We start from the raw sequence: 12,454 nt of genomic DNA, 5'->3' as shown, positions 1-12,454 counted from the left end.
GCATATAACTATACACAACACACACACACATACACACACAGTGAAAAATGAATAAGGTCTACACTCTGGTTAACGGTTTTGTCTCAATGTCAATTTCCTTATTTTTATATTGTACTATATATGATTGTGTTGGTAATTATTAACGATACACATTTGTCAAAACTCACTGAACCATACACTTAAATAGGTGATTTTTACTGTGTGTAAATTATATATCAGAATGCTAATTTTAAAATATAAAATAATAGGGGCGCCTGGGTGGCTCAGTCGTTAAGGCATCTGCCTTCGGCTCAGGTCATGATCCCAGGGTCCTGGGATCGAGCCCCGCATCGGGCTCCCTGCTCCACAGGAAGCCTGCTTCTCCCTCTCCCACTCCCCCTGCTTGTGTTCCCTCTCTTGCTGTCTCTCTGTCAAATAAACAAATAAAATCTTTAAAAAATAAAATAAAATAAAATTTAAAATAATAAATAGCACAGTCACCGAGAAAGAGAGGAAGGAAGGAAGGGAGGGAGGGAGGGAGGGAAGGGGCAGGGAGGGAGAGGTGGGGGAGGGAAGGAAAGAAGAAACAGTAACTTGGGGGTAAACAGAAACCACCCAAAGTGAAGGAAACACACACACACACATACACACACGTACACGCACGTGACAACAACACATTCATGTCCTCAGAAAGGTAGGAGAAGATACTGGATCCATGCAGTAAAAATCAGATACAAAAAAAATAGGATACTCATGAATTAAAACTGTGACAGCAAATTTGAAAAACACAATGGTTAGAAGGCTTAAGTTGAAGAAATCTCCCAGAAAGTAGTCAAAAAGACAGAAATGGAAAATGAGAGAAAAGATAAAATTGGATGACCCCTCTGGGAGGTCCAGCATCTGAACGGTGGAAGTTCCAGAGCGGGAAACAGAGGAGAAATTAGAGAAATCGGAGGGGAGAGAATCCTCCCCAACATAGGAGAATTTCCCAGACCTGAAGGGAAACGTGCTTTGAGACCGAAAGAACCCAATAAATGCTCAGCACGACAGTACTCACTGTGAAATTCAGAACATGGGGGACAAAGAGAAGATTCTAAAAGCTTCCAAAGACGACTGGCTCCTGAGAGCTCATTGTTAAATTTTGGGAATTTTGCAGCCAGTTGCTAAATTATTGGTAGCATGAAATCAGCCCTGATGGGAATATTTACATCATTATTTATATCATGGAATCTGCTAAGGGGGGAAGCTGGCTTACCCGCATATTTCTAAATAGTTAAGTAAATTACAGCATATAATTTATGCAGCCGTTAACAATAATAACTATGAAGAATGTATAGAAACACAGCAAATGTTGGGGCACCTGGATGGCTCAGTCGGTTAAGTGTCCCAACTCTCAGTTTCAGCTTAGGTCATGATCTCAGGGTCCTGGGATAGAGCCCTGCGTCCAGCCTCTGCCCCTCCCCCGCAAAATAAATAAGTAACCTTAAAAAAAAAAAAAGCAACAGAATATGTTGACATAACATTAAGTTAGGTAAGTAAACAAAAAGTATAAGCACACTATGAATACAATTAAGGTAAAATATATTCGTAGGGACAGAGACAAAAGGAAATAAGCACAGGAAAAAAGTTATTTTGTTACAATGATGCTAGGAGTGTTTTAAAATTTACTTCAGGGGCGCCTGAATGGCTCAGAAGTTAAGCGTCTGCCTTCGGCTCAGGTCATGATCCTGGAGTCCCGGGATTGAGCCCCACATCGGGCTCCCTGCTCTGCGGGAAGCCTGCTTCTCCTTCTTCCACTCCCCCTGCTTGTGTTCCCTCTCTCGCTGTCTCTCTCTCTCTCTGTCAAATAAATAAATAAAATCTTTTTTATTTTATTTTATTTTATTTATTTATTTGACAGAGAGAGAGAGCACAAGCAGGGTGAGTGGCAGGCAGAGGCAGAGGGAGAAGCAGGCTCCCCGCAGAGCAGGGGGAGCCCGATGCGGGACTCGATCCCAGGACCCTGGGATCATGACCTGAGCCGAAGGCAGTCGCTTAACCAACTGAGCCACCCAGGCGCCCCAATAAATAAAATCTTTTAAAAAAAATAAAGTTTACTTTAGATGATCTTTATTATTTGCATAAATAAGATTAAAAACCTTTGCTCAGCTCACCCTCTCCAAGCACCTACAGAACAAAGCTCAAACTTGCTTAATGAAAATCCTACAAATGATGACTTGTTCCCCTAAGACCTTCTAGGAATCGAGGCAGGTAATTTTTAATTTTGTTCTGCCTGCCCACCCCGGGGTTATCTTGAGGAACCCCCAGCATCAGGGAGAATCTGCACACCCCACTCCCACGTGTGTCTCTGTGGTAACGTTTATCACTTGGCTGGAGGTGAGTTATCCCTTAGCTTAAGAGTCTGCTCTCCAGGGAAGAAACTGTCTTCTTGGCTGCACACCGTAGGCACTTTAAGCAACTGTTCAATGTTTGCCGAGGCAGGGTAGGACGGCCATGATAATGCTGCCTCTTCCATGAAGCCCTCCAGATTCCCACACCACCACCACGCTTCCGGGAGAAATCACACTCTCCCTCTCTCGTGTTGGTATAGCACTTGCTATGACCTTGGGCGGATGGACTTATTCTCTCTGTAACTCAGCTTCCTCATCTGTAAAGTGGAGGCGATAACCGTACGTACCTATGCCAACAGGTGATTGTGAGGATTAAACCAGGTTGTGTTTTCGACACCCTGTGCCAAGCTCATGCTAAATACCCAATAAAAAGAAGCCACTGTGATGATCATTTTGGCATTTGCCTTGCTGTCTGCTATTGCAACATGTAAAACTCTCACCTCCGCTGTTAGATTGAAAACTCCTCTTGGGCGAGGAATATATCCTGTTTATCTCCGTACACTCCGTAGCGCATGGCATGCTGTCTGGCAAATGGTTCCTGAGCGTGCACAAAGAAGCACACACGGAGGCCATATGCATGTGCAGGTGTGTGCATACACTTGTGGACACACCTGTACCAATACGTCCTTTTGTTGGCTGGACTGTCTGGTCTGCAGCATTCACGGACCACCTCCACCTTCTGGAAGCGCAACATTCCCCGGCGTGGCACCTGTGATCGTCCCTCTCTTGGATCTCCACCGACTTCTCTGACCGCTACTGCTCAGCCTCCTTCACGCCCCAGTCCCTCCCCCATGGCCCTTAAGTGTCTGGTCCCCCATAGTGCCATCTCAGCTCTGCTCTTCTCACTTTGGGCACTGTTGAGTGACTCATCAAAACCACAGAGGAGTATAGAGAGGTTACAAGCCTGGGTGTCGCCAGCCTCACCCTCCCTTCTGACCTCCAGACCTGCAAAGTCTGCGCTCCTTCCTTCGCCTCCCTCCCCAGCGCCCATCACCAGCGCTGTGGCTGGCTTCGTGGCCTTCAATGATAGCTCCCAAATAAGGATCCCATCCTCCACCCTCCTCTGTGTCCTGCGGCCACGTGTCAGCTCAGACCCCTCCACTTTCTCCCTGGACCCTGCTGCCACAATGAGCTCTCCTGAGGTCACTGTGAACAGAGCGGTGCATACACGGATAGATGGCGAATAAATCAACCATCGTATCTTAACTGTAGAACCTAAGTGGTAGGTATATTAGTGTTTGTGGCAATTCCTTCCACTTTTTCTGCGCTTTAGATTTTTCATGATATCGGGGGAAATATCCTTCACTGGTCTCTTTTGACTTTTTGGATAAAACTCAGACTCCTTCATGGAGAACATAAGGTCCCCTGCGATCTGGCCACTGCCTCCCTCTATAACCTCATCTGCTGCCCCTCACACATGTCCCCTTCCCATAAACCATCCCAAATTACTTGGAGCCACTGGGAAGGGTTGGGGTATTTCATTCCTCTATACCCACGGACTTGCTGTTCCCGATTCCCAGAACGTTTTTCCCTATGTTCTTCCTCCCAAACTCCTGTGTGCCCTTCAAACTCATCTCAAGCGATGCCTCCTCCAGGAAGCCTTCCCTAAGCCAGTTCCAAAGCTCCTCATCTGGTTGCCATGCCTCTCCCTGGGCTCAGCAAAGGTCTGTGGCATGAAGGGCCCCACCTAGGACTGGCTTTGGAGCTATGCTGCTTCACCGGGAGACCTGGCCCCAGGACTCGGCTCTGGATCACGGAGGATCTCTAATTTCCCCCCTCAGAGGAAGTGTCCTCAGGCCGTTCCTCTGCGTGTGCGCAACAAACACACTTGGCTGGCTGAGCGGATCCGACACTAGATCCGGACAGGCCAACCCAGGGAGGCCCACCGAGCCCCGGGGCCTGCAGGAGGGGCCCCGCGGCCAGGGGTGGAGGCCCCCCCTCCCGAGGTGGAGGCCCCCCCTCCCGAGGAAGAGGTCCAGGCTGGGGTAGGGAAGAAGGCGGGGCCTGAGGCCGTGCAAGTCGGTGTCCTGGGCTGGGGACGGAAGTTGCTGAAGTACCATTAGTTTCAGTTTTGTTTCTCTCTCAGGCACCCAGCCTCAGCCGCGTCCAGGCCTCGGGGGGGACTCCCACTCCCCGTCCTGGAGCCCAAGGTCAGCTCAGGCTTGGTAAGGAGGGCCGGGGAGGGCAGATGAAGGAGGAGCTGAGCTGGAGGGAGTGGGGGGAAGGAAGCGGGAGGAAGAGGGAGGGGGAGGGGAGGGACCCGGAAGGCGGGAGGAGAGGAGAGGGTGGGCGGGAGCACCCCACCTCGCCCCACTCTGGGACCAGAGGCTTGACCTGCCCTGGGAAAGAGCCCCCTCTCACTCTGTGGCCTCTCCTTCCGGCCCCCACTCCCCAGAAGTTTGGGGGACCCCCCTCCCACAGCCAGTCTCTTCCTGGAGGATTTTGCCACTATGCTGGCATCTGGGGTGGGGGGGGGAGTCACAGATGGATGCACACAACTCTGAGGCTTCTAGGAAAGCGGAGGCCCCTTGCAGCCAGACAGGCAGAAAGGCCTCTAGGAGATGAGGCACGGGGCCTGGTGACCCCGAGGTCTAGCAGCTGGAAGGACAGCAGGGCAGCCCCCTCCCCACAGCCTTCCTTCCTTCTGCTCCAGAACCCCTACTGAGTTAGTCTGGCAGGAAGTAGGGCCCACACCACCCCTGATGCTGCTCCCAGGGTCTAGAAGAAGACCCGTGTGTGGGGCTGCAGGAACTGTGGCCCCCTTTTCTTGCCCAAGCTGCCAAGAGTCAAGGTGATTCTGCCCACCTGGACCCTCCCCTGCGTCCCTTCTCTGCCTGCCCCCACCCCAGCACCTGCCCCCCGGCTGGACCTCAGCACTCCTCACACAGGCCTCAAACCACACTTGCTACAGGCCCGCCAACCCCGGGGTGCTAATCATTACCCTGTCCGCTCCCTAAGGCTGGGCTTCTTGGTCGGGTCCTTTCTCACAGTACTAGGCACCAGGCGGTTACTTTTTGCCCCTTCGCTGAATGTATGCACAGAGCCGGGCGGCTACGTAGTTTAAGAGCAAGCGGCCACAGGCCCTGGGAGACCAGAAGAAGATTTCCTGGCCATTCAGGTGAGATCCCCAGACCTGGAGGGGCTTGAGGATTGGGGGCGGGGGGGCGGAGAGGCAGGATGGCAGGCTGGAGGGGCCGCGGGGGAGGCCCCTCTCTGCACTCTGACCCCGACCGCTCGCTTGCAGCATGGTTTCCCAGGGATCCTCGCCCTCCCTCCTGGAAGCCCTGAGCAGCGATTTCCTGGCCTGTAAAATATGCCTGGAGCAGCTCCGCGCGCCCAAAACGTTGCCCTGCCTGCACACCTATTGCCAAGGCTGCCTGGCCCAGCTGGCCGACGGAGGCCACCTCCGCTGCCCCGAGTGCCGCGAGACCGTGCCCTTGCCGCCCGCGGGCGTGGCCGCCTTCAAGACCAACTTCTTCGTCAATGGGCTCCTGGATCTGGTGAGGGCCCGGGCTGGCGGAGACCTGCGCGCGGGGAAGCCCGCCTGTGCGCTGTGTCCCCTGGTCGGGGGGGCGGGCACTGGGGGCCCGGCCACGGCCCGGTGCCTGGACTGCGCGGATGACCTGTGCCAGGCATGTGCCGACGGCCACCGCTGTACCCGGCAGACCCACAACCACCGGGTGGTGGACCTGGTGGGCTACAGGGCGGGCTGGTACGACGAGGAGGCCCGGGAGCGCCAGGCGGCCCAGTGCCCCCAGCACCCCGGGGAGGCCCTGCGCTTCCTGTGCCAGCCCTGCTCCCAGCTGCTGTGCCGTGAGTGCCGCCTGGACCCCCACCTGGACCACCCGTGCCTGCCCCTGGCCGAGGCCGTGCGTGCCCGGAGGCCCGGCCTGGAGGACCTGCTGGCTGGTGTGGACAACAGCTTGGCCGAGCTCGAGGCCGCCCGGACGGTGGAAAAGGAAGCCTTGGCCCGGCTGCGGGAGCAGGCGGCTAAAGTGGGGACCCAGGTGGAGGAGGTGACTGAGGGGGTCCTCCGGGCCCTCCTGGCCCAGAAGCAGGAGGTGCTGGGGCAGCTACGGGCCCACGTGGAGGCTGCCGAGGAGGCCGCCCGGGAGAGACTGGGGGAGCTGGAGAGCCGGGAGCAGGTGGCCAGGGCGGCGGCCGCCTTCGCCCGTCGGGTGCTCAGCCTGGGCCGCGAGGCGGAGATACTCTCGCTGGAAGGGGCGATTGCCCAGAGACTCCGGCAGCTGCAGGGTTGCCCCCGGATGCCTGGGCCGGCCCCCTGCCTGCTGCCCCAGCTGGAGCTCCATCCTGGGCTCCTGGACAAGAACTGCCCCCTGCTACGGCTCTCCTTTGACGAGCCCCAGCTCCAGAAGGACAGTGGGAAAGATGAAGCGGGAAGCCAGGGAGGGGATGAGGCTCAGAACCGCACGCAGGATGGAGCCAAGTCCGAGAGACAAGGTGGAATCCAGCCCCAGAGCAGGGATGGGGCTTACACCCCAAAGGAGGACAGAGCCCAGACACCCCAGGAAGATGGAGCCCAGACTCCGAGGGAGGACAGAGCCCAGACACCCCAGGAAGATGGAGCCCAGACCCCAAAAGAGGGCAGAGCCCAGACACCCCTGGAAGACGAAGGAGCCCAGACCCCGAGGGGCAGCAGATCCAACAAGAAGAGGAAGTTCAAAGGCAGGCTCAAGTCAATTTCCCGGGAGCCCAGCCCAGCACCTGGGCTAAACCTGGAGGGCTCCGGCCTCCTCCCCAGGCCCATTTTTTCCTGCAGTTTCCCCACACGGATGCCTGGAGACAAGCGGTCTCCTCGGATCACGGGGCTCTGTCCCTTCGGCCCCCGGGAGGTCCTGGTGGCCGACGAGCAGAACAGGGCACTGAAGCGCTTCTCCCTCAGTGGTGACTACAGGGGCGCGGTGCCCGTCCCCGAGGGCTGCTCCCCTTGCAGCGTGGCCGCCCTGCAGGGGGCTGTGGCCTTCTCGGCGGGCGCGAGGCTCTACCTCGTCAGCCCCGACGGCGAGGTGCAGTGGCGCCGGGCCCTGAGCCTCTCCCAGGCTAGCCATGCCGTGGCCGCGATGCCGAGCGGGGACCGGGTGGCCGTCAGCGTGTCGGGCCATGTGGAGGTGTACAACATGGAAGGCAGCCTGGCCACCCGGTTCATCCCGGGGGGCAAGGCCAACAGGGGCCTGCGGGCGCTGGTGTTCCTGACCGCCAGCCCCCAAGGCAATTTTGTGGGGTCCGATTGGCAGCAGAATAGCGTGGTGGTCTGTGATGGGCTGGGTCAGGTGATCGGGGAGTACCGGGGGCCGGGCCTGCACGGCTGCCAGCCGGGCTCCGTGTCTGTGGATAAGAAAGGCTACATCTTTCTGACCCTTCGCGAGGTCAACAAGGTGGTGGTCCTGGATCCAAAGGGGTCACTGCTCGGCGACTTCCTGACAGCCTATCATGGCCTGGAAAAGCCCAGGGTGACCACCATGGTGGACGGCAGGCACCTGGTTGTGTCCCTCAGTAATGGGACCATCCACGTCTTTCGGGTCCGCCCTCCTGATAGTTAAAGGGCTAGGACTGGGGAGGGACTCGGGGAGGGGAGGGGGGAGGGCTGTAGGGAGGGACGAGGGAGGCGAGTTGGCCATGGGATGTGGTGGCTGAGGGCAATTTTCCCGGAGGGCAGGGCCTGGAACCTTTCAATGTGAAGTGCCAAACTGCTAACCCCCTCGTCGGGGGTGCAGGGGTGGGACCAAGGGCGGTGTTGTGACCCCAGCTCTCAGAAGCAGAGGAGGAGGGGAGGAGGGCACCGGAGCTAACCGTGCCTCCTGCTTTTGTGGGTGACTGCCTCATCGCCACTGCCCTTATAGATCAGGTTTCTGAAATTCGTTAAGTGTTCTTCGAAACCATTCCCGATGGAATGGCCCAGGGAGAGTCTGAGTGTGTTTGGGGGAAGAGAGGGGGGTTGGGGAGCTTTGGCAGAAGGAATCCCCGGAGCCAAGAAGGGCTCAGGAATGTCAGGCACGTGCCTTCTGGAAGAGAGCTGAGAACCCAGCTTCCCCTCAGATTGGAACAGGGAGATAGGCCAGGTCGCATGAGGCCTCGGATTTTGACACGGCCACAGCCGGGAAGTAGAGGCTCCTCGGGTCATAGTGTCCCCCAGCAAAGTACAGAGAAAATCTGGCCTTCATTTGGCTGAACTAAAGGGTGAAGGGATTTGCCCTCAGGTAGGCCATTGTTGCTGAGGACAACAACCTCGCCCGAACTGTGGAGGCCAGGTGTGGGACTCTGGGGCCAAAGCAGCTGGAAAACCTGAGAAGTCAGTAGTGGGGCTGGGCTGGATGGAGGAATGAAATCCGCAGGGAAGGATTCCGCTGGAGGTGAGCCGGGACCGCAGGTCTCTTGCATGGGCCATGGACATGTTGAGCCAGGAGCAGTCGCGTGAGGACCAAAGGGAATTTAATGTAGGGATCGTGGACAAGGGAATGTTCATGGGAACCAGAGGGATTTTGGACAAGTCTGGAGGGAAAGTGCAGGGCATTCGGAGTGGGGAAAAGAAACCCTTTTTCTAAAGAGGTCATTGTTTGTTCGTTGAAGTGATAGGGGAAATCGTCAATGTCAGGCAGACAAATTCAATTATATAAAAACTTCAAACGTTTGTGTAGCAAAAAATAATGAAAGATGAAAGGGAAACCAGTTAAGAGGAGGAAACTATGTAGAATTGGTCTGAGTAAGAGCTGAGCCTCCTGTAGAAACAGTGACCAAGAGATGTACTTGGTTCAAAAGACCCAACAGGCTGGCCCCCAGGAGGAAACACAAACAGGCCAGCACCAGGAAACTATCAAATAAAGCCAACCCCTTGCATTCGCCAAAAATACATTGAAAAGTTTTGTCATGGGGTGATAGACTCCCAGCGCTATGGAACGCTGCTTTTTGGAGAGCCGTTTGGCAATACTTGACAAAGGTAGAAAGAAATGACTATAAGACTAAGTTATCTCACTTTGGGGAATACATTCTGGGAAAATAATTCAAAAGAAAGAAAGTATTTGCACAGAGATATTTGTGGCCACTCCTATATCACAGTCATCGACTGGAAACTGCTTGGCTGTGGGGGACAGCCAAGTAGATTGTGGTCTATTAGGACCATGAGCTATTACCTTCACATATGACAACTATGAAAACTATTTTGAAGAATATGATGCTATGTGATGCAATCATAGCAAAAAAAAAAGAGAGAGAGAGAGAGAATTTGGAATTATGATCACATCATGATAGCCACAAGGTAAAATTATGTCTGAATAGTTATCGAGTGGAAATAGGTTCAACATTTGTAAATAGTGATTTGGGAGACTGGGTTCTGGTCCTTTCGTGCTGTTTCTCATATATGCACATTTCTACTTCAGTTATAATTGACCATTGAATAACATGTATGCTTGAATATTTCCTTCAAAAACATACACCTCTATAAATGATATTCGAGAATAGCTATTGGATTTGCAAATGAATGTGTCAGTTAGAGTAAACGAGACTGGCTGTTTGAAGGAGAGGCAGGAGTCTGGAGGAGAATTCCCAGCTGGCCGGGGCCCCCGGCAGGGAGGAAGGGCCATCAGAGGGGGGGGGCCCTGTCTGGTGACTGACCAAGGAACTGGCCCCTGCCCTGGGGAGGTATGCAGAGGTCAGGGAGTCCTCCGGGGTGATCAGATCATTGTGGAGTGTCCACAAGGCAAGGGAAGGTCTTGCTGAATTCACCAACTAATTCAGACCAAGTGGTGTTTCTAGGGAACCAACTAGTATCGGGTGAGTTGTATGGGGGTGAGGGTGGGGACAATGTCTTCTCTTCCTTGCAGCTCTCTTTGCAGAGAGCACAGTGATGGCTCATAGTAGGTGCTCAATGAACGTCTGTGAAAAGAATTAGTATCTAGAAAAAGCACAAGACAGCAATAAGACTTTCCAGAGGTTTCCCACCTCAGATGTCCAAGCCCCAGCCAATCAAGTTGTCCAAAACCTTGGCTTGTGGGAAATCTCTGGTAGGGGGCACTGTAGACACAGGCCACCATATGCCTCCCAGGGGGTGGCCCAGCTGAGTCACAAAAGAGATGAGACTGGGGTGTCTTGCTTGTGTGTGAAGGGGGAACTGGTGAGTCATAGGTTCTAAGGGATCCTATACCTTTGGGTTAGAAAAACAGTTTTGCAGAGCTGCATGGGAACCATGGGAATATCACTTGGCTGCAAGAAGAGAATCCCATAGATGCTTCAGAGCTATAGGGACCACGTGACTTTCCAGGAAGCTGTAGGGATCCTGGGAGGCCGGGCATTGGAAGATTGACCAAGTACTAACTTTTCCTCATTGAAGGGCAGGGGTAGCAAGGCATGGAACACTGGCAAAAGGTGAAACAGAAGGAAAGTACAGCATTGAGCATAATTTGGGGGTAAAATCTCCAGCACCTTAACTGTGATCTAGGGATCCTACACAGCACGGCGAGAAAGTTCTTGGTTAGACTACAGATGTTAAGAAATCAGGAACATCCTGAAAGATACAACCCCCCCACACACACACACCCACACCCACATTTGACTATGACAGTTACCTTGATCAATCATTCCATTTTGTGTTTGGAACTTTCCAGGTTGTGCGTATACTGGTGAAAGAAGCATGCCATTCGGGTAGAGAGAGAGGGAGTAGAAAACCTCTTCCATAGTCTCTGTGTCTAATAAAGGGAAGGGAATGAGGTAGCAGAGACCTGGTACCAAAGACCTCCGGCTCCTCCACGAAATAGCTGTGTGATCTTGGCTAGCTTCCTAACTTCTCTGAACCTCAGTTAGTACATCAGTAAAACGGGGATCACAGTAGGCACCATGCCCACCTCTCGGGGTTGTTTGTGAGTACTGGGTGAGAAGCACGGAGAAGTGCTCAAATCCGAGGTATGGGTTCGGAACAAGCTTAGCTGACCTGTGCTGACCTAACACAAACTCTTCCATTGGCGTAAGCCTGCGTGGGGGTGTTATACGCACATATTGTGAGGTTAAGCTCAAGAAGGTCCGGGTAGCATTGTTACCTGTTTCTCCTTTGGAGGAGGTGTTTTGTTTTGCTTTGTAGCAGTTATTTGAAGAAGCCATATGTGTAACTGTAGGAGCAGAAGGGACCAAAGGCCAGCTTGCTAAGACTCAGTGCTGTTCTGAAAGCCAGGTGAGAACCAGCCTGTGCCACTGAAGGACTGATAACCATAGACGCTTAGGAAAAGTTCAAAATGGCAAGCATGGCCCGATCTTTTGATAATTTAGAGGAACTATAATTTGGGAGGGACTAGCTCTCCTGTCATTGTAATCTTGTTATTACTGTATCTGTAAAGCCATGTCATTCTAATACATGTTACAGAGATAGAATTCCAGAAGGGTAGAGGTCTGAGAGGGAAGTCAGAAACCTTCCAAGGAAATGGGTGAAGTTGGTGATCTGGGCTGGGCAGGATTCGATAGGTGGGTGCCAAGAACAAGGTGTTTGACCATCTGTCTGTGACAGGGCAGCTGACGATTATAGTTATCCTGCAAATGAAATGGGAGATTGGACAGGGCACAGAGGTCCACTTCGGGCGGTGGGGAGGGAGTGGTTTTGGACTAGCTGGGGCAGAGAGCTGCCAGGGTGTGTTCAAGAAGATGTTCCTAGCAGGAGAAAAGTCAAGTTCAGATGCAGACTTAGGAAAATAGGTAACTTGACTAAAGATAGCAGAACCAGCCTGCCCAACTGGTTCGTGAATATAGTTTAATTAAATGGGTCAGGACAGGAGCAAAAATAGGTTTTCCAGGGACCACGGATGGCCTTTGATAGGAGAGTGGAGTAGGTACAGTGGGATCAAGGCAGGACCTCACCTGAAGCCCCAGGTGAGGAGCCTTCAGGACCAGGTAGAGAAGGGCCTGTATATAAAGAGGCGATTAAGAAGGAGTTTGGGGGAGATTTGGGAAGACATCCTGACTTGTCTCCGGAGAAAGTCTGAACTGGTTGGCTTAGCAGCCAAGAGAGACGGGGTTGAAAAGAGAATCGGGACCTCGGTACCCATGGTGTCAGCCCAGCAAAGTTTTCTCAGTTGCCTTGGGCTGAA

The 12,454-nt window shown here is 53.5% G+C and overlaps 1 protein-coding gene across 1 annotated transcript; it reads left to right on the top strand.

The window, feature by feature from the left end:
- Positions 1–5,614: 5,614 nt before the first annotated feature.
- TRIM56 (tripartite motif containing 56) lies at positions 5,615–7,930 on the top strand. Its single transcript, XM_021680046.1, has one exon. It carries the CDS (start codon positions 5,615–5,617, stop codon positions 7,928–7,930), a length of 2,316 nt encoding a protein of 771 aa, XP_021535721.1.
- Positions 7,931–12,454: the final 4,524 nt, after the last annotated feature.

This window comes from Neomonachus schauinslandi, chromosome 5, assembly GCF_002201575.2.
Source record: "Neomonachus schauinslandi chromosome 5, ASM220157v2, whole genome shotgun sequence".
Classification (NCBI taxonomy): domain Eukaryota; kingdom Metazoa; phylum Chordata; class Mammalia; order Carnivora; family Phocidae; genus Neomonachus; species Neomonachus schauinslandi.
The sequence above is the reverse complement of the archived record's forward strand: the minus strand, read 5'-3'. Positions and strand labels throughout refer to the sequence as shown.